Source organism: Cololabis saira, chromosome 20 (assembly GCF_033807715.1).
Source record: "Cololabis saira isolate AMF1-May2022 chromosome 20, fColSai1.1, whole genome shotgun sequence".
In the NCBI taxonomy this organism is placed as follows: Eukaryota; Metazoa; Chordata; class Actinopteri; order Beloniformes; family Belonidae; genus Cololabis; species Cololabis saira.
The window spans coordinates 34130432-34153616 of record NC_084606.1 but is presented as its reverse complement, the minus strand read 5'-3'; the positions used below and the strand labels follow the sequence as shown (position 1 = coordinate 34153616).

The window sequence follows — 23185 nt, the reverse complement described above, 5'->3', positions numbered from 1 at the left end:
TTGAGCCAGCTGAGCGTGCGCAGTCGCCACTCCGGGAAAGTGTCATAAATTATATTACCATAAACATAAACCCAGGTACCAATATAGATTACAGACGTTTAATGTCTTAGAAAACTAACCATCGGCCTTATCAGCCTCATCCCGTTATGTTATCTTAAATTATAACACGCCTGCTGTCTTTTTCTTCTTTCATTTGGAAAAAAATAACTGTGAGGCCGAGGCTCAGGTTATTATTTCTTGAGGCTAATAATAATAATTATTATTACATTAAAATTATTATTATTATTATTATTATTATTATTATTATTATTATTATTATTATTATTATTACTATTACTATTATTATTATTATTATCGTTGTTATTGTTATTATTATTGTTATTAGTATCATCATAATTATTGTTATTATATATATATATATATATATATATATATATATATATATATATATATATATATATATATATATATATACTGTATATATAATATATAAAAATTAATATGGTTATTATTATTATTATTATTATTATCATCGTTGTTATTGTTATTATTATTGTTATTAGTATCACCATAATTATTGTTATTATTATATATATATAATATATCCAAATTATCATTATTATGGTTATTATTATCGTTATTAGTATACTCATCATTATTATTATTTTAGTTATTATTATATATATATAAATAATAAAATATAATAACAATAATAATAATAATAATAATTATTATTATTATTATTATTATTATTATTATTATTATTATTATTATTTTATTATGTATAGTTTATTATTATTATTTATTATTATTATTATTATTATTATTATTATTATTATTATTATTATTATTATTATTATTATTATTATTATTTGGCCCTGATTTTGGGAGATCAAGAGAAGAAAGGATCCCCAGTTCAGTGTTTGATGCAATAAAACAATAATCCTGAAACTGAATAGGTTATGAGATGAAACAGATGTTGTCTTGCATGTTCAGCAGACAAACACTAGAGGGAGGAAACTACAAGGTCTTCAAATCAGAAATGCCTGGAAATGGTTTCCTTCTGCCCAACCTCGTTAGGTATCTATTTTCACAGTCTGTTAGTGATTGTTTTTATGTTGTTGTTTGATTTTACTTGAATTACTCATTAAAGACTTTGATCAATGATATATGAAATAAAACAAAGAAAATTCTCCCAATTTTTCTAAATTATATGTTTTTGTATATCTACAAATACATTGTGTCATCTTTGGCATCTTTTATTGATTTCATTTATTATTGGCATTGTATAAAACTACTTCTGTGGGTGGTGCAGAGGTCTCAGAATTGGTGTATGTAATAAATCAAGCATTACGTTCATTTGAGTTTAGACTTATGAGATTAAAGTTAGAATATATATAATATATATATATATATATATATATATATATATATATATATATATATATATATATATATATATATATATATATATATATATATATATGCACTTTATTAGATAAACCCGTCCAAATTTCTCAATCACATGGCACCAACTCAATGCATTTAGGCATGTAGACATGGTCAAGACGATCTGCTGCAGTTAAAACCGAGCCTAAAAATGGGAAAGAAAGGTGATTTAAGTGACTTTGAACGTGGCATGGTTGTTGGTGCCAGACGGGCTGGTCTGAGTATTTCAGAAACTGCTGATATACTGAGATTTTCACCCAGAACCATCTCTAGGGTTTATAGAGAAGAGGTCCGAAAAAGAGAAAATATCCAGTGAGCAGCAGTTCTGCGGGCACTAATGTCTTGATGCCAGAGGTCAGAGGAGAATAGCCAGACTGGTTTGAACTGATAGAGAAGCAGTAACTCAAATAATCACTCGTTACCACCAAGGTATGCAGAAGAGCATTTTCTGAACACACAACCTGTCGAACCTTGAGGCTGATGGGCTACAGCAGCAGAACACCACACTGGGTGCCACTCCTGTCAGCTGAGAACAGGAAACTGGTCTGATGAGTCTCGATTTCTGCTGCGACATTCAGACGGTAGGGTCAGAATTTGGCGTCAACAACATGAAAGCATGGATCCATCCAGCATTGTATCAACGGCTCAGGCTGGTGATTGTGGTGTAATGGTATGGTGCCAATGCCACAGCCTACCTGAGTATTGTTGGTGACCATGTCCATCCCTTTATGACCACAGTGTACCATCTTCTGATGGATACCAGCAGGATAATGCTCCATGTCATAAAGCGAGAATCGTCTCAGACTGGTTTCTTGAACATGACAATGAGTTCACTGTGGTCAAATAACCTCCACAGTCACCAGATCTCAATCCAATAAAGCACTTTTGGGATGTGTTGGACAGGAGATTCACCTCATGGATGTGCAGCCGACAAATCTGCAGCAACTGTGTGATGCTATCATGTCAATATGGACCCAACTCTCAAAAGAAGATAAACCCCCTCGTACCTATCTTCAATTCAATTCAATTCAATATACTTTATTGTCCCACTTGGGGAAGTTTGTCTTGGACTCGACAAGTGAGCCACTTGACAGCTAAAGTGGCACAACAATACATCACTGGAAACACCATTTCAGCAACAATTAAAACACACACATTCACTAATTGAAACATGCAATAAATTAACATAATAAAACACAATATAAGAAATAAATAAATGAATAAAATTATGACACGTCTTTTGTTCAGGAGTTTGATGGAGGTTGGCACAAATGAGTTCCCAAAGCGATTCAATTTGCACATATACCCTGTATCGTCTCCCAGAGGGCAGGAGCTCATATTCCGAGTAAATAAATATCTTTGAATTTCCCTTAACGGAGATCTCTGGAAATGACATGGACTTCCTCACTTGACTAGTCTTTATTGTTTATTACTAGTTGTCAGGGCTGGTGTGGTGAGGACCCAGATGCAGGAGAGCGAGAGGCAGGAGTTCAACAAAAAAGGGTTTATTTTACAAAAAGGCGAGAACCAAAAACCAAAAGCGCTGCTTGGCAGGATCAAAAAGTGACACAGAAACAGGGATCAAAAAACTAGAGCAAAAACTTGGCAGGACACATGGAGGAAAGAAACAGGACAGAACCACAAGGAGCAAGGGAAAGACAAGACCAGATATACACAAGGGGTTAACGAGACACAGGTGTGAACAATCAGGGCAGATGGAAGACAGGCGGGGCAGAACAGAAACACAAACTGGGGGAAATGTCAACCACTGACACTAGTAATATTTGTTTCCGTGCACAAAAATACCCCCTTTATTTTTGACAAAAACGCAGTTGGAGATGAAACTCAATGTCAGCATTATCACGGTTTTGGTTTTGGGTTCCCACATGTCGAAGGTTTACACAACATTCAAAATTAGATGTCTATGTACACTCATATTAAATATTTACAGGATACTTAAACATGCATTTCCTATTCTCCTCTTTTTCCAATAGTACCTCCACTCAGAATGCATGACTTTTGTAAAAGAGGGGACACCCCTGATGAGGCCGGACCGGCTAAAAAGCTGGTGTTTTTGTAAGCGGAGGAGCGGCACTGAAGCTTGGAAAGTCCCTTCAAACTTCCAGTGTTTGTCCATCCAGCGCAGACAATAAGCCCGGTGAACCACAACTCATCAGGGGCCGGGAAACGGAGATGACAGAGGGTGAGAGAGTTCAGCTGGAGTCTGGCAGCCCCAACACTGACAACCCTCACCTTCAGGAAGCCCCTGTGAGCTCACACATGTGTGATCGGCTGGTAGAGCGACTGTGGGGTGTGAGGACCCTGGAGGAAGCAGGTGCCCTCGGCTTCATTGTTCCCCTCCAAGAAAAACACCACACACGACCTACAAAAATGGCGGGATGGATTCGACCAACGAGACGGTGTGATTCAGGGGCAGAAAAGAGTTGGCTAATGGCAGGAAGGAAGTGCAGGGAGGAGAAAGGCTGAAGGAGAGAAGTGTGCCAGAAAGACAGCGTGTTTCAAGTTGAAAGCTGGAATTCTGTCAGAGACTCAAACACTTAATGTCCATGTCCTTTTTAATCTCAACATTTCGACTTTTTTCTCGAGATTTCGACTTTTTTCTCGACATTTCGACTTTTTTCATGAAACTGACTATTTCCTCGACATTTCGATTTTTTTCTCTAAATTTTGACTTTTTTCTCGACATTTCGACTGTTTTCTCATCATTTCGACTTTTTTCTCGACATTTCGACTTTTTTCTCAAGATTGTACTTCAACATTAATCGTGACATTTCAACTTTTTTCTCGACATTTCGACTTTTTTCTCGACATTTCGACTTTTTTCTCAAGATTCACATGGTGACATTCCTTCAACATTAATCGTGACATTTTGACTTTTTTCTCGAAATTTTGACTTTTTTCTCGACATTTCGACTTTTTTCTCGAAGTGCATGATGAAAAGAAAAATCTTCCCCCAGTTATAACTAATATAGATACATGCAGCTTGTGTTTGCCTTCATTCTAAGGCTGATACAATTTTGACTTTTTTCTCAACATTTCGACTTTTTTCTCAAGATTGTACTTCAACATTAATCGTGACATTTCGACTTTTTTCTCGAAATTACAAAATACAAAATAACAACATACAAAAATGGCGGGATGGATTCGACCAACGAGACGGTGTAATTCAGGGGCAGAAAAGAGTTGGCTAATGGCAGGAAGGAAGTGCAGGGAGGAGAAAGGCTGAAGGAGAGAAGTGTGCCAGAAAGACAGCGTGTTGCAAGTTGAAAGCTGGAATTCTGTCAGAGACTCAAACACTAAATGTCCATATGATCCAAAAAAACATTTAATTTATATTTGTCCTGCAAATGAATTCATACAAATACAAATTCAACATTACTATCAACAATTCAATTGATTTCCTTTGTTTCGCTGTACTGTATTTAAATGCCTTTGTCATAAACAACATCTTGATTTCTACACTTTTTATTCAGTACAAGAGAACCGGTCCTTTGGCTGCTTTTACTGCAACAGCAGATTTTACTGCACACATATAAATGTTTCTTTTTAATAACACGCAGGCCCCAGGCCATAAGGATAAGATAAATCTGAGTTAAATAAACATTTAATAGAAAAAAATGATCAAGTGCCTCGTCTGACTTTACATCCATGTTCACTCCTTACATCTCTAAACACACCACCTCGTCATCAAACTTCCTTTGTCCTTCTTTCCAACTGTTCACATCCTCTCGTTTCAATAATTTACTTTACATAAGTTGTCCCGAGCGCTGCTCCCTTCTCTGAATCTCTGCACAAACCTTCAGAAATACTTGCTTAAAACCTCTTCTAACATCCCTCTTAACCTCTAATGCATTTGTTTCAAAGCTCCTTTTCTACGCCAACAGTTTACTAAAAGTTACTTGAAAATGTGTTCTCCCTCTCCGAGTTTAATAACTGTCCAAAAGAGAATGTTTGCTCATTTGACATATTTCAGTGCTGCTTATTTGAGAGCTTGTTTGGATTCATGTCCTCTTCAGCAGGCCTGCAGGAGGGGCTGGTAGGGCTCTGTTAGCACTTTGTAGCGGATCTTGGTGTTGGTGACGGCTCCGTGTTTCTGCCGCAGGTGCAGACGCAGCTGGCTCTTGTGTCGGAAATGGAGGTCACATTTCTCACACTGAAAAACAAGCACCCCGCAGATTAGACATCAGGGACGTGACAGGACAATGAAAAGTGCACTGTGGGATTTTCTCTGTGACGCTTCCCGCGGTTTTTGTTGTCTGATAAAAACCCCTGCACGTCAAAGAGAGACGGCCCCCTCGCTCGGACTTACTGAGTAAGGTTTCTCTCCGGTGTGGATGCGCAGGTGGCTCTTCAGGGTCTGCAGGTGGCGGAAGCGGGTCCCGCAGGTGTGGCAGGGATAGGGCTTCTCCCCGGTGTGGATCAGGACGTGGGCCCTGAGGTGGGCAACCTGACAGAGGACAAAAACACAGGTTCAAAAGATGTAGAAGTAAACAACATTGTAGCACTAGATCAGGGGTCGGCAACCCGCGGCTCTAGAGCCGCATGGGGCTCTTTAGCGCCGCCCTAGTGGCTCCTGGAGCTTTTTCAAAAATGTTTGACCTTTTTTGTCCTTTTTTTCTTCTTTTTTTCTTTCTTATTTTCCTTTTTTTCTTCTTTTTTTCTCTTTTAAAAATTTTTTTTTTCTCTTTTTTTTCTTTTTTCTTTTTTTTTCTTCTTTTTTACTTTTTTTCTCTTTTTTTCTTCCTTTTTCCTTTCCTTTTTAATCTCGACATTTCGACTTTTTTCTCGAAATTTTGACTTTTTTCTCGACATTTCGACTTTTTTCTCGTCATTTCGACTTTTTTCTCAACATTTCGACTTTTTTCTCGATATTTCGACTTTTTTCTCAACATTTCGACTTTTTTCTCGACATTGTACTTCAACATTAATCTTGACATTTCGACTTTTTTCTCGAAATTTCAACTTTTTTCTCAACATTTCGACTTTTTTCTCAAAGTGCATAATGAAAAGAAAAATCTTCCCCCAGTTATAACTAATATAGCTACATGCAGCATGTGTTTACCTTCATTCTAAGGCTGATACAAGACTTTTCATTTTTTGTCGCTCCAGACATATTTGTTTTTTGTGTTTTTGGTCCAATATGGCTCTAAAACATTTTGGGTTGCCGACCCCTGCACTAGATAATCCTACTGCTTTTAACCTTGAACGAGTCGGGAATCTTATTAACAGCTGCTCTGATTTCATCACAGACATGGATTTTCCCTGAATGCCATAATTTATAGGACCTGGGAAGCTGACTCATATTGCAGAGGAGTATTAACAATAATAATAAGACATTGTTTAAATATTTGTAGAGAGCAGTTAAGATGAAGCACCTCAAATGTTGGAGGGCTACACATCAGCTCAGTGAGTCAAATGTGTACTTAGTATATTTCTTTGCACATTTTTTGAGGGACTACACTTATTCACCGGACTATTATACACTATGCATAAGTAATGCAATGTGGATTAACTGCATGCAGCCACACCACACGCCAGATGGGGCCGGCTACTGAGAAAACCTAAGCTACTATAGTAAGTGGATGCTCTGTGCCTTGATTCATCATATGTGGTTTTATAATCTGCTGCTGGTTTTATAATCTCTCAATAAATACAGCTGAAATGTTATAAGTGCATCACTTTCAGAGTTTAACTGCAGCAATTTGGTTCCTGTCCTACTGGCACACTCACTGTGCGGACATCTTAGGATATGAACGTATAAGACTGCAAATTTTAACGTTGCTGTTAACTTATTGCACAACTGGAAGGCAACCATTTTATATTTATAGTATGCTTCTGTTATTTTGCAATGCATGAGTTTGACTTGATTAAAACACAATGAACTGGGGTTAATTCAACCTGGAGGTCTAATTTCAGATACCTAGCCTTCTTACCCAGCATATACCTATTGTTTTTAATCATTTATGTTTTGACGGAGGATGTTTTCTGTAATTTACTTTGACTTTAATGTGTCACTCTCAAAATGTCAGTTCAGCTCTGATTGGTCAACTGATTTTCTCAAGACGGTTTGGTACAGGGCAGTACTTTATTCCTTGTTTGACATGTGCTGAACTCGCCACCAGGCAGGTATTATTCTAAGGCCGGGGTCGGCAACCCAAAATGTTGAAAGAGCCATATTGGACCAAAGACACAAAAAACAAATATGTCTGGAGCCGCAAAAAATGAAAAGTCTTGTATAAGCCTTAGAATGAAGGCAACACATGCTACATTTTTCTATATTAGTTATAACTGGTGGAAGATTTTTTTTTTTATTATGCACTTCAAGAAAAAAGTCGAAATGTTGAGAAAAAAGTCGAAATGTCGAGGAAATAGTCAGAATTTCATGAAAAATTCTAAATGTAAAGAAAAGGTCGAAATGTTGAGAAAAAAGTAGAAATGTCAAGATTAATGTTGAAGTACAATCGAAATGTCGAGAAAAAAGTCAAAATTTTGAGGAAAAAGTCGAAAGGTTGAGAAAAAAGTCGAAATGTCGAGGAAATAGTCAAAATTTCATGAAAAATTCGAAATGTGAAGAAAAAGTCGAAATGTTGAGAAAAAAGTCAAAATTTAGAGAAAAAAGTCAAAATTTTGACAAAAAAGTCTAAATGTTGAGAAAAACATTGAAATGTTGAGAAAAAACTCGAAATGTCAAGATTAAAAAGGAAAGGAAAAAGGAAGAAAAAAGAGGAAAAAAGTAAAAAAGAAGAAAAAAGAGAAAAAGGAAAAAAAGAAGAAAAAAAAGAAAAAAGTAAAAAAGAGAAAAAAAGAAAAAAAGAGAAAAAAAGTAAAAAAAACAAGAAAAAAAGGAAAAAAGAAGAAAGAAAGGAAAAAAAAGGTCAAACATTTTTGAAAAAGCTCCCGGAGCCACTAAGGCGGCTCTAGAGCCGCGGGTTGCCGACCCCTGCACTTTATTCCTTGTTTGACGTGTGCTGAACTCGCCACCAGGCAGGTATTATTCTAAGGCTTAAAAGAAGCCAAGCAAGAGTGGACATGTGTGAACTACAATCAAGGCCTTTCTGCTAGTTCAGGACTATTTCTGGGCTCTTGTAACATTTATATGAGTTAAAAATCCCCTATAACTGAAGAAAAGAAACGAAAAGAGTGTGCTCTGGGACAAAGCGAAGACTAACTTCAGTCGTGTGGCGCTCACCTGAACAAAGCGTGCACCACAGGTGTCACAGCGATAAGGTTTCTCCCCAGAATGAATGCGGGAGTGAGTTTTCAGGTTGGCTGGCCGGTTGAACTGAGCTCCACACACGTTGCAGCGGTACGGCTTGTCTCCTGTCACAACAAAATCCACTCATGTTAAGAGTTTCATTTCAAATTCTGAAACAGGAGACTCATAAGAGATGATTTTTGTGGTTGCCTTACCTGAGCAGATGGACTTGGCTCCTTGCAGGTTGCCAGAGTAGCAAAAGGGCACGTAGCTGTTCTCACGTTTGACTGACAGCTGGTTGGTGTGGGCGGATTCGGGGCCAGAAGGATGCAGTTGGGGGAAAATGGTGCCAGGGGAAACTAGACGCATAAAGAGCAAGGGGGAAATGTATTTAAGAGACTGCTGCATTGCTTATGATCTTATAAGGAAGAATTTTAGTTTAGTTTAGTTTATTTGCACATAAAAAAGTATACAACCTCCAAAAATTCAGACAAACAGTATGTTGAAAAAAAGGAAACAACAACAAAAAAAAGAAATACAATGTAACAGAAAAAAATGTGCAGGAGGAACCAAAAAAACCCATAAGGGCTTGTCGAGTGGTCCTCCTATAAGGTAGATATGTAAAACATAGGGCAACTAAGGAGAATAAGCTAAATTAATAGAAAAACAATTTGATGAGGATGTGCAGAGAAGTTCTGGAAATTAGTGGTTAAGCTTTGCTAAGCAGGGTTAGCAAAAAAGTTGTGATTTGTTTTTTGAAATGATTTGTGCTCGAGCGTTCTCTAATATTGAGTGGTAAGGTGTTCCAATAAAGAGGAACCTCTGAACCTACAGTAACTGAAAATTGGGAAAAAGTAGTCCTGAAAAAGGTGGGATGGAGATTGTTTGCAGACCTAGTATTAAAGTGATGAATTTTGGAATTGAATTGAAATAAAGAATGAAAACAGGTTGGAAGTAGCTTGTGGATGGATTGATAGACAAAAAGACAAATCTGAAAAACAGAAATAGGGAGAATACTAAGGGATTGGAACAATGGGGTGGATCTAGTGCAGGGGTCGGCAACCCGCGGCTCTAGAGCCGCATGCGGCTCTTTAGCGCCGCCCTAGTGGCTCCTGGAGCTTTTTCAAAAATGTGTGACCTTTTTTTTCCTTTTTTTCTTCTTTTTTCCTTTTTTTCCTTCTTTTTTCTTTTTTACTCTTCTTTTTTCCTTTTTTTAAATCTTTTTTTCTTCCTTTTTCCTTTCCTTTTTAATCTCGACATTTCAACTTTTTTCTCAAAATTTTGACTTTTTTCTCGACATTTCGACTTTTTTCTCGACTTTTTTCTCAAGATTGTACTTCAACATTAATCTTGACATTTCGACTTTTTTCTTGACATTTCGACTTTTTTCTCGAAGTGCATTATGAAAAAAAAAAATCTTTCCCCAGTTTTAACTAATATAGATTCATGCAGCATGTGTTCCTTCATTCTAAGGCTTATACAAGACTTTTCATTTTTTGCGGCTCCAGACATATTCGTTTTTTGTGTTTTTGGTCCAATACGGCTCTTTCAACATTTTGGGTTGCCGACCCCTGGTCTAGTAAGTCTATTGGAGAATGTAATGTAAGAATGTGTTTGTATGTGTATATCTACCTGGTCCGTCCTTGTCAGGAAGAGTGTCCACAGAGGGAGGTGGTCCGAGGGGAGGGGCTCGGCCAGAACCCTCGTAGCAGGAGGCCTGCCCCTGTCTGGTGAGAGGGGGGTTCAATATCACAAAAAAAAACACTTTTTTTTCTGTTTTTTGTCGTGTAATGATTGTTTTGTGGGTGTACCTATCAATCTGACCAGGCACTTCTCCAGACCACGCCTCTGTTGGCGCTGTAGGTGTCGAGCCCATCCTGTTAGCAGAGGATGGGGCTTGACACTGAAGCTCCTCGGTCTCCTCTACTTTCACCATCGCAGCGGTGCAGAGAGGGTTCAGGACAATATACTTGTATTTCTTCCAGTTGCAGGCCTTTGGGTCCGGTGTGGTTTTGGTGTCACTCTGAAAAAAAAATTAACCAAATGAACAAAATCCATCTGTTTACTTTCAGTTTTATTGAAACTGCTCAACGTTTTTCTTAATAAGTGTGTATTTCAGCACTGCTTCCTGTAATGCCTAATCTAGACGGCAGTTTCACTGGCTTCAGTTCCTTTTTAAATGGGTTTATTTTCACTGTCCTCCATATTTAAAAGAACTCATGATTCTATATAACTCTCCATACTCACTCAGACATAGGAATTTTCCTTTTTTCTTTGTTCCTAGAATTTTAAAAGAGGTTGGGAAAAGATCATTTTATTTTAAAGCTCCATCAGATTGGAATAATCTTCCCCTCTTTTTGCGTTCTATTACCTTTTTTCATTGTTTTAAGTTGTCGTAATACTCTCATCTTAAAACAAATTGCCTATGTTTTTAATTTATTAATGTATTTTTTGTGTCCTTTTTTCTATTTATTGATTTTTATTTATTTATTTTTTCTTTTCTCTCTGTTATGTTGCAGCCCTAGTGGCTCCCTGGAGCTTTTTCAGAAATGTTTGACCTTTATTTTCCTTTTTTTCTTCTTTTTTTTCTTCTTTTTTCTTCTTTTTTCCTTTTTTTCTCTTTTTTTCTTCCTTTTTCCTTTCCTTTTTAATCTCGACATTTCGACTTTTTTCTCTAAATTTTGACTTTTTTCTCGACATTTCGACTTTTTTGTTGACATTTCGACTTTTTTCTCTAAATTTTGACTTTTTTCTCGACATTTCGACTTTTTTCTTGACATTTCGACTTTTTTCTGTAAATTTTGACTTTTTTCTTGACAGTTCGACTTTTTTCTCAACATTTCGACTTTTTTCTTGACATTTCGACTTTTTTCTCAAGATTGTACTTCAACATTAATCGTGACACTTCGACTTTTTTCTCGAAATTTTGACTTTTTTCTCGATATTTCGACTTTTTTCTCGACATTTCGACTTTTTTCTCCAAGTGCATAATGAAAAGAAAAATCTTCCTTCAGTCCTTTTTTCTATTTATTTATTTTTATTTATTTAATTTATTTATTTTTTCTTTTCTCTCTGTTATGTTATATTTATCTCATTGTTTCGGTTATTTAATCAGCCTACTTTGTAACTAGACTTATGTGTGTAGGGGTTGTGTGTGTGGGAGGGGGTTTGTTTTATGCCATGTATGTCTGTACTGTAATGTGATATATTGTAATGTTGTATGTTTTATGGGACCCCCTTGAAAATGAGATGTTACATCTCAAGGGGCTATCCTATAATACATTCTACAAATTCTACAAATTCTGTAGTTTTCCAACATTGAGAGTGGTAAGTAAAAATGAAGGATTAATTCACAGGACTGTGTCATACCTGGAGGTTTTTGATGCAGGTGTTGGACTCGGCGGGAGAGTTGGGCTGGCAGCTGGAGCGGGTGGGGCTGTTTGGAGACGGAGTGGGGCTGCCCAGGAGCGGTGACTCTGGATCTTCCTTCACCTCGCCTGACCCGGGCTGGCAGGGCAGGAAAGGCCCCGGCTTGAGAGAACCCTGCACAACAACAGGGAACCTGCGGGGAAAACAAAGGAAGTGGTGTAATGAACTAAATCTGTCAAAAGACAAAGGCATGCAAACTACACAAGCTTCACTTCTGGTAATATACGAACAAATCCTCAAAGTGAGAAGACAAGAAAATCACACAGACAGAATGAAAATCTCCATATTTAGTTAGTGGCTAGTTTAAGTACCTTGTTTGTCCTGGGAGTGATCGCTGGATGCCTAGATGTGGCAGTTCCCCTTCTTTGAGGGCAACAGAGGCCACAGATACCCTGGAGTCCAGCTCCAACTGGGGGTATCCAGTATTTATATTATCTGTGCTGAAAGGAAAAAAAAAAAATATTTATATATATACACAGGACTGTCTCAGAAAATTAGAATATTTTATTTATTAATAATGCTCTATCTATACATTGTTTAATGTTTTGCCCTCCAAAGAGGAAATCCATCTTCTAATTTTTCCTCTTTAATCTTTTCACTCGTGTTTTCCAGCATATATTTGATACTCTACTGCACTCTAAGTAAAGAATCACTAAATTAATTTAGTTTAATTAATTTATTTATTTAAGCATGATGATGAAAAGGTTTTCACGATCAAAACATTCACACTTTCAAACCAGGAAAATGGCCAGTTTAAGATATGATTCAGGGTTGAGTTCAAATGTATTTACAGGACTGTCTCAGAAAATTAGAATATTGTGATAAAGTTCTTTATTTTCTGTAATGCAATTCAAAAAACAAAAATGTCCTACATTCTGGATTCATTACAAATCAACTGAAATATTGCAAGCCTTTTATTATTTTAATATTGCTGATTATGGCTTACAGTTTAAGATTAAGATTCCCAGAATATTCTAATTTGTTGAGATAGGATATTTTAGTTTTCTTAAGCTGTAAGCCATGATCAACAATATTAAAATAATAAAAGGCTTGCAATATTTCAGTCGATTTGTAATGAATCCAGAATGTATGACATGTTTGCTTTAGAGAAAATACAGGACTTTAACACAATATTCTAATTTTCTGGACCAGTCCTGTATATGAGGTTTTTTTCTTGTTCTTTGCACAACCGTCTCCTACATCATAATAATAATCTACTGTCTAGAACAGGCACCTCACCAGTGCAGCTGCATGAAATCCCTGCAGGTATCAGCCACGTGGTCCATCTGCAGGTAGGCAGCGACAGCCAGGACTCCGGACACCATGCTCTGAGTCAGAGGGAGGCGGGACGTGTACATGAACTCCAGCAGCAGGGACACACACGAGGGATCCAAGGTGTTTGGGAGAGACACAGTTATGGGCTGCTCCTCGCTGCCGCCCCGCCCCTGATGCAACACCCGGCGGGAGTACAGAGTGTAGAAGAATCCACTGCAGGTAGAGAGGAAAACAGAAATAAAATGGTAAGAAAGATCATTCATGAGTGCATCTATGCACATTTCTAACTGACATAGTGGAGATGAATCTTGGTAAGCAGAGGTGGGTAGTAATGAGTTACATTTACTCCGTTACATTTACTTGAGTAAGTTTTGGGAAATGTTGTACTTTTAGGAGTAGTTTTGAATCACTATACTTTTTACTTTTACTTGAGTAGATTTGTGAAGAAGAAACTGTTCCTCTTACTCCGCTACATTAGGCTACGTTGAGCTGTAATTTTTTTGTTATATCCCTTTTCTCTGCATATGCATCAATCTCATGACATCGCTGGGTGATTCTTTGGGAAAAACGTTAGTTTTTGCATGTTTTGTCACATTTACACAGACTCAAACACACACAGAGTTTCTATGAGTTCATGTTTGTTCTAGTTCTGGTTAAAAAAGAAAAGTACAAAGGCTGGAAATTTTGTGCTACTTGTGATTATCGTATTATTTTATTTATTTTATTATTTATTAAAGTACTTGAATTTACTTTAAGATTATTTTAATTTAAGCTATTTTTTATTTTTTTTATTAATTTTAATTAATTTTATTTTTTTATTGATTTAATTTGCCTGAAGATGATTATTTTGTACTTTTGTCTGTTTGAATGGTTGTGTTAAAAACAATAAATCAGACGTTACTCAACAGTTACTCAGTACTTGAGTAGTTTTTTCACCAAGTACTTTTTTACTTTTACTCAAGTAATTATTTGGATGACTACTTTTTACTTCTACTTGAGTCATATTATTCTGAAGTAACAGTACTTTTACTAGAGTACAATCTTTGGCTCCTCTACCCACCTCTGTTGGTAAGTAATGTCTGGACCTGAGCACTGACCTGCATGCAACCAGCACAGCACAGTGTGCACGCATGTGCACGTTTCCCACCACCAGGATGGTGTCGGTGAGGATGCTTCGGTGCCGCAGCTCGTTCAGGTTCAGCAGCACATCATTAGAGTGGCGTGTAAACTCCTTCACAAAACCCTCAGCCCTCATCGGCTGCCCTCTGTATCCTTCCAACACTTCCATGAGGCTCACTTGGATCTGTGGAAAAATTCATAAAAAACGTTATTTGTAGGCCTGTGTTGAAAAAATCGATTTCCCAATTCTAAATCGAATCTCATATTAATTCCTAAAAATCGATTCATATGTCTAAAGATCGATTAAAAAAAAAAAAAAAGTTTTTTTTTCATCATTACATTACAACTTTTGGTACTTTTTTGTTTATGCCCAAAAAAGGAATATATTGTTGGACACGAGAATAACTGGTGCCATTTTTTTGCTTTTAAATATGTTTAAAGGTATGAAAACATTAAAGTTTTCAGTTATAATTGCATAAATTGTCTATATTTCTTTGCTTTATATACTGTCTTGGGGTTACATTTGCATAAATGTTAAAAACCAAATTCTCATAAATGGGGAAAGAATAAAACCGATTTCATCGTTTCTGTTTCCTCCCTGGATCTGTTTGGTAATTCTGACCCACGATGTTTCTGAAAGCAGTTCTATCAGCATTCTGGGAGCTGATTGGTCCTTACAGCATCATTAGCTGCCAATAACTGCTGTTGAATCTCAATATAATACTAGTATTAACATGTTGCAGAACTACAGTCATATAATTCATGCAACAGCTTAAAAAACAGTTTTATTAACAGTAACCCAAATCAATATCGGATCGAATCGAATTGGATCGAATCAAAGTGTGATAATCGATTCTGAATCTTAAGAATCGGAATCGAATTGATTCTTGACATTTGAATCGATCCCCAGCCCTGGTTATTTGGATAAAGACTTATGAACATTAGTGTGAATATAGTTTCATACTGCCTTACCTGTGTGTTTCTGACAGAATAAATATACTGGAGTGTGCCAGACACATCTGTTAGGTGAGACCAGCTCCCTACTCGTACCTGTATGGAAGGGAAAAAAAATCAATTTTATCTTACATGCATGCAAAAATGAAACAAAAATAAACCTGTACTGTAATTCCCATATTAATAGTGCTAAAATAAATCAGAATCACATACATAAATAATAAAGTAAAAATAAGTAAAAATACTGGGGACTCACCCCGACCAGCAGGGACGAGAACTAACGTGCACCGCACGGCCGTCAAACCCTTGTCTTGGTGTGGAGATATGAGTCAAAGACGAGGAGCGGGAGCTCGCTGACGGTCTCTGCCGACTCAGAGCAACAGTGTGAGTGTGGGGCTGGCGTTGGGGAGCGCTTTATAACGTCTCACAGGAAACTCCCTTACAACCAGGGCCACTTGTTTCCTCTTTCCTCAATGGCCCACGCGTACAGTGGAAGCGGCGCAGGAAAAAGCCGTGGCCTAGGCTCCAGGCTCTAAGTATTTTTAGTGGACTATTAGTTTTTCTAAACCCCCATGGCTCTGTGAGAAGTAATGGCAGGAAAGCGTAGAGTGTTGTTGAGAAAATACATACCTGGACCCTGGGGGAGATGCGGTACGTGTCCAGGGTAAGGCCGGAGAACCCCCCCCCCCACCAACGCTCGCTGACCCCGCCAGCCCTCTCCAGGACTGAGGAAGCTGCTTGAGAGGAAGCTGGAACACCAGCTTGTTACTGGATAAACAAGCTGTGCCCTCATAACTACAACTCTACCCTAAAGAAGATTCCATTTATGTATTTCATTCATGCAGGAGACACATATGTTTGGATGCACAATCCCCCCTCGTGTCCTATAACACCATAATAGTGCTCATATCTGTCTGTTAATTTGCTCATTTGACCGGTTCTGTTGAATGGACACATATTAAGTCTGAAACTGCACATTTCTGCTGTGGCTGAATAAAAGAAACATGATGATGTGCTTTTGAATGCTGCTTGAAAACCATAGCTGTACAGGACTGTCTCAGAAAATTACAATATTGTGATTTTCTGTAATGCAATTACAAAAACAATTAAAGCTGCAAGCAGCGATGAACGGGCCCTCGCACTCATGCCCACCGTCCCCCATAAGCATATCAGAAATGACATCACCCACGACTTCCTATGTCAAACCATTCAAGAGTTACAACAGAAAATAGGGAGAACCAATCAGAAGAAGGGGCGGGACTAATTCAGGCCAATGAAGCTCAAGGACTCAATCCAGAGTCCGATGACAACACCCATGAGTCTTTATGTCAAACCATTCAAAAGTTATGGCAGAGAAAAGTATTCTAGGGGGCGCTGTTGAGCCGTTAGGCCACGCCCATTCATGCAAACCATGAAATATCAAATTTATCGCCAGGCCTGGCTTGCATGCAAAATTTGGCGACCTTTGGGGAACTATCAAATATGGACCAATCAGATGGGGGGGGCGTGCTTTTTGGTGTCTAGCGTCGCCACGGTAAAACTTTTGAAAGAGAAAAGTAATGCGCGTAGTCACAGGATGGAGACGCACATTTTGATGTATAACACACCTGGGTGCACGTTACGGTTCGGGCCGTATTAACGGCCGAAGGAATGGCATAAATTGCTCCAAAATTACGAGATTAATTCAGAATTTTCAAAATGGCCGACTTCCTGTTTGGTTTCGACCATGGCGCCAAGAGACTTTTCTTTAAGTTGCGACATGATACAGGTGTGTACCGATTTTCGTTCATGTACGTCAAACCATATTGTGGGGCTTGAGGCACAACGTTTTTTCTGTCTGAACCAATCAGATGAAGGGTGGGCACGATTTTTGGCATCTAGCGTCGCCACGGTAACGCTTTTGAAAGAGAAAAGTAATGCACATCGTCGCAGGATAGAGACGCAAATTTTGATATATAACACACTTGGGGGCACGTTACGGTTCGGGTTGTATTAACTGCCGAAGGAATGGCATAAATTTCGCCAAAATGACACGATTAATTCAAAATGGCCGACTTCCTGTTCGGTTTCTCGACATGACGCCAAGAGACTTTTCTTTAAGTTGTGCCATGATACAGGCGTGTACCGATTTCCGTGCATGTATGTCAAGCCGTATTGAGGGGCTTGAGGCACAAAGTTTTCTAGGGGGCGCTGTTGAGCCATTTTGCCACGCCCATTAATGTAAACCATTAAATATCAAATTTTTTGCCAGGCCTGGCTTGCATGCAAAATTTGGTGACTTTTTGGGCCACGTTTAGGGGGGCAAAAAGGCCCTCCTTTCGTCAGAAGAAAGAAAGAAAAAGAAAGAAAAATTCCTACAGATACAATAGGGCCTTCGAACTATCAGTGCTCGGGCCCTAAAAATGTCATACATTCTGGATTCATTACAAATCAACTGAAATATTGCAAGCCTTTTATTATTTTAATATTGCTGATCATGGCTTACAGCTTAAGAAAACTCAAATATCCTATCTCAAAATCTTATTCTTAACCTGTAAACCATAATCAGCAATATTAAAATAATAAAAGGCTTGCAATATTTCAGTTGATTTGTAATGAATCAAGAATGTATGACATGTTTGTTTTTTTAATTGCATTACAGAAAATAAAGGACTTTATCATAATATTCTAATTTTCTGAGACAGTCCTGTATGGCTCGTGAGGTTGGCGATGCCCTTCAGATAAACCGAGCGTACCCATGACCCGGCTGCGGAGGTAATAAGTGCTCCCTGCACCGCCCGGAAGCCTCTGGCCCGGTGCCACAGAGCAGAGGCGACGTGTTATGAAGATCAAGAGGAAGGAAGCTAGACAAACCTGATCTTTCTAGATGGGGAGACACCTTCTCCTGGTGCTGAAAAACAACCTTTACCCCACCCAGAGTGAGAGAAATGCAGCCGACAGATGTGCAGGAACTTCCCTACACGCCCACCCACACACACACACACCCACACACACACACACACACACACACACACACACACACACACACACACATGAATACATCCTGCGAAGCTGCTCAGAGACATGGATGAAAACTGCCGGTGCAGGACATCCGTCAATAATAAAGCGAGCATGAGATAATGGAGGAGGAACAGAAGTGGCTGTGGTGTTGAGAGGGGGGTGCAGGGCACAAAGGTTGCAAAAAAACAAGTGGAAAGTCACCTCATCGTACGGACGTGGCTTCACAGTGAATCACGGGCCAGTCGGTATAGGCACAGAAAAGGTTAACTGGGAACTAAAACATTTCCTTTTAGCAAAGTGTTTCACTGAAGGAGACTTTGAAAGAGGAAGAAAGCAATCTTGCAGATAAATTGAGGGAAATTATGCTCCAGCATGAACTTAGCGGGAAGTTAACTAATGAAGAAAAGCCAGTCTTTCCTGTCACTGACAGGACTGCACCCAAATCAAAAAATGGGTTTAATGAACCATAAAAACAACTCTGTTAACTCCATTTCATGTCATTTGTCTGATAAGTGCAAACTAAAGACATATTTCAACGCACAAGAATATTTTTTTAGTTTAAAACATGGCATATTGGATAGGGTTGATTTTGATTTTTGTTTTGTACCATTTTATTTTTGCCAAAAAATACCAATATGAAAAAAAAAAAAAAAAAAAAAAAGTGAAACTAAGCATTTCCACATGAATATTTTGAAGAGATTTTAATCTATTTGAACTAAACATCTGTGCAGAAGCTGTGGAAACCACTTATCAGTGAGGCTAATCAACAACCAAAAGGCTTCAATATGGCAAGGGTGTGAAATGATGGTCAAGTCTAGGTTCACCGACGTTATGTGCCGAATAGAAACGGCTTACTAACTGAATGTAAAAAAAAAAAAAAAAAAAAAAAAAAAAAAAAAAGAATAATGTTTTAAACCAAATTTAATGAAATATACAGTAGTAGCATATCATTTTATTACATGTTTTGTGCCCAATATGACTTGTATTTGCATGCGAATCCTTTGAAAATAACAGTCGGAAGTACAATGTTTTCATGGGATCTGAGGTGCATATGGGTGTCCTTGTGCTTTTATGTGTTTGGATGGAAGTTGGATCAATTGTGTGGTTTCAACAAGCAAAAAAGCAAAAAAAAAAAAAGGAAAAACCATAAAGGAAAACAAGGATTAAGAAAACAGAGTGGGAGATGTAGGTCTAGGCTACTTCCAGGCATTGTGAGAACAACGGATGATGGGGGCGGTTGAGGAAAAGTGAGAACATTACCAATAGGGTTCACCAATGGCCGGAAGCCATTGAGTCGGTGCCGCTGGCTGAGCGGGGCAACGCTCAACCGTGGGTTTTTGCATTTTACCCCATCTGTCAGTATCAATCAATGACCTACTGGCCTTATTTGAAATGAAATACAGAGCTGATTCTCTTTAGCACCAAACTGAAGAGCCACGTTGACCCCCTGTTATTCCCACATGAAGGGCTTCCCCTCATTTTGTTGGTTTCCTGGTTGCCTGGACAGAGTTATATTGTTTACCTGGGAACATATAGACTGAGACCCCGCTTTGACTTCAAAACCCTGAGCTGGTGCCAAAGTGTTGATAGCTCGCGGTAACAATAACACAGATCTGCTTAAGTTGCCTTTTCCTGTGATTGCGGAGCTCTGTGGACATATATGGGCAAACGGCACAGCGCGGCGCAGAGGAGCCGGAGGAAGTGGGGAGATCCCAGGGAGGGAGCAGCTTTGCATGTTTGCCTACGTTTTGGCAGAGACACACGAGATATGAAAAATAAATCAGCACGTTATGAAACCCCTTCCCCTTGGAGAAGTTCCTTGGGAAAAGCAGGAGGCCTGCAAGATTATAGGTGGAGGGAGAAGGAGAAGCAGAACTAGGAGGGGTGGGGTAGTGGCTGAGGGACAGTTGACCCAAATCTCATGAAGCGCAAAATTATAAAGTGAGCACTTGACCTCTATGTTAAGATCTGCATGTGTGGAGAAAACAACAAAAAATAAATCCGTTCTGCAGTGCCTGCTTGTTTCAGCTTGTCTCCTTGTGATTATCTACTGTTGCACTATTGGAGTGGTATCTTTTTATGTGAAAATATAAAGAGATTAAGAGGTGATATTACTGTGAGTCCATCAGTAGTCTTGATGTACGGTGGAATTCCAATGTCTGTTACTTTGTAATGAGGCAATCATTTTTGTTTTGTCCTTGTTGCTCCAACTCAAATTCCAGTTAATATTTTCAAAGAGAGAATTGCAATGTTAGCTGCAAAGAGAAATATCTGGAGTATGAAATATTTGTTATCATATTTCTCATCTTCAGTAATAACAAGTAATGATAACATTGAACATTGTACTAGATCAGGGGTCGGCAACCCAAAATGTTGAAAGAGCCATATTGGACCAAAAACACAAAAAACTAATATGTCTGGAGCTGCAAAAAATGAAAAGTAGCCTTAGAATGAAGGCAACACATGCTGCATGTTTCTATATTAGTTATAACTGGGGGAAGATTTTTTTTTTCATTATGCACTTCGAGAAAAAAGTTGAAATGTTGAGAAAAAAGTCGAAATGTCGAGAGAAAAAAGTCAAAATTTCGAGAAAAAAGTTGAAATGTCGAGATTAAAAAGGAAAGGAAAAAGGAAGAAAAAAAAAGAGAAAAAAAGAGAAAAAAAGGAAAAAAAGAAGAAAAAATGAAGAAAAAAGAAGAAAAAAAGGAAAAAAAGAAGAAAAAAAGGAAAAAAAAGGTCAAACATTTTTGAAAAAGCACCAGGGAACCACTAGGGCGGCGCTAAAAGGCCACATGCGGCTCTAGAGCCGCGGGTTGCCGACTCCTGTACTAGATGAAGTATTATTTTTTTAATAATTCTTAAGAAACATGCAGGTATTGCATCAAACACAATGAGGACTTCTCACACTGGAATACCAAACTTCTTTGAAAATCTTGCATTTAAGCAGGTGACCAGTGTTATTTAAAACCAGGGAAATAAAGAGCATATCATTTCGAACCCAGTATTCATATGTTGATCCACATTCACTGTTTGTGAAGCGAAAAATTGCAGATAAGCAACAAAATAAAATAACCTGTTTGTGGAAGCTAGAGGATGGAAGTGGGAGCTTCCTTACATCAAAACTGCATCAAGACTTCTTTTTAAAAAGGATTACGTAGGACATTTCGTCATGGAAATTTGACGAAAAAAGAAAATACATGTTTAAAAAAGGAATTTGAAGCATCTACTACTTTGTCTGGACAGACTAAATGCCTTCGGTTTTTGGATAATAGTATGTTATAGCTGTTATAGCTTCATGAGGCACCTATCAAATTTCTTTTGAAATTCCATCCATCATGTATTCCTGATATTCCTAATGAAGGTCACGGGGGTTTGTGGAGGCTGTCCTGGCTCTCTTTGGGCAAAACACATACAACCAGTCCTTTGCAGGACCATGTATAGACAAACACTCACACACGCTCACACTCCGATCGAAATGTTGAATCATCATGACACATATTTTTAGACTCCACACAAGAAGCCCCTGCTGGGATTTGAACCAGGAACCCTGTTGGTGTGACACAACAGTGCTAACCACAACCCACAATCCACCCTCTCTTTTTATGTTGTTGTTGATATTTTTGGGATTAATGAGTCAAGTTTAGTTGGATTTCTTTATGACAGATTTCTACAGTTAGAAATTCCTAGTTATACCATATATTGGATTTTTGCCATCCATTTCTGATCTACATTATATGTGATAAAACATATATATCGTGATAAACTCCCTTTCCTTTTCACAATTAGGCTTAAACCCGAAGAATTAGAAAATTTCTGGAAACATTTATTACATCTTATGTTAATTCATTTTCACCCAGAAAAGTTTTTTTTTTTTTTTTATTGAGAAGAAGTTAAATACAAAGAACATCAGACAAGTGCAACAATATATTTAACAAAAAATAAATATATAATTCTAGTGAAATTAACAGAAGTAGAGAGAATGACACATAAACGAGTAAATAAAGAAAAAAAGAAAAAAAAGTAAATTAAAAAATAAATACCGGTAAGTAAAATGTAAATACAGTAGGCTATTCTTTTTTTTTTTTTAAACTTCTCGTATATATCGTTGGATGTTATATTTTTTTTAGTGTCAATTAGTTTAAGGGATTTAATGTACACTTTAAACTCAAGTAAGAAACCTTTAAAGTGGGGTGGAGTGTTGGAGTATTTACATTTGTGTATGTGAAATTTGCCATACTACGACGGAGGCCAAACTAAGACAAAAAAAAAAAAAGGAAATTACGAGAAAGTCATAATAATATGAGAATAAAGTCTTAAAATTACGAGAAAGTCATTATATTACGAGAATAAAGTCGTAATATTTTGAGAATAAAGTCGTAATATTAAATATATTATAAATATATAAATATGACTTCATAAGATGCTCAATATTCCTCATTTTAATACAGGGAGAAGATGCTCTTCCTGTTAGAGTTCTCATAAATTATATTCTCATAATATTACGATTTTATTCTTTTCTGATAATATTACGCCTTTATTCTATTACGACTTTATTCTCGCAACATTATGACTTTATTTTCGTAATTTTACGACTTTATTCTCATAATATTATGACTTTATTCTCGTAATTTCCAATGATTTTTTTTTGTCTTAGTTTGGCCCTAATACTCCGTCGTAGAAGAGTATCAGGAGGCCATGCAGGAGAAAAAATATTTGAGAGGGGAAGATTTTTTTTGCACTTCA

General features: G+C 37.6%; 1 protein-coding gene across 1 annotated transcript; it reads right to left on the bottom strand.

Annotated features, from left to right (window-relative positions):
• Nucleotides 1-5419: 5419 nt before the first annotated feature.
• On the bottom strand, nt 5420-15827 carry bcl6b (BCL6B transcription repressor). The gene is made up of 12 exons (XM_061709549.1): nt 15699-15827; nt 15461-15538; nt 14467-14672; nt 13334-13582; nt 12406-12534; nt 12035-12227; nt 10477-10688; nt 10298-10392; nt 8881-9024; nt 8660-8790; nt 5780-5917; nt 5420-5623 (listed from the first exon to the last, which is right to left on the bottom strand). Exons 3-12 carry the CDS (start codon nt 14655-14657, stop codon nt 5483-5485), a joined length of 1623 nt encoding a protein of 540 aa, XP_061565533.1. The 5' UTR covers nt 14658-14672; nt 15461-15538; nt 15699-15827; the 3' UTR covers nt 5420-5482.
• Between the last annotated feature and the right edge of the window lie 7358 nt (nt 15828-23185).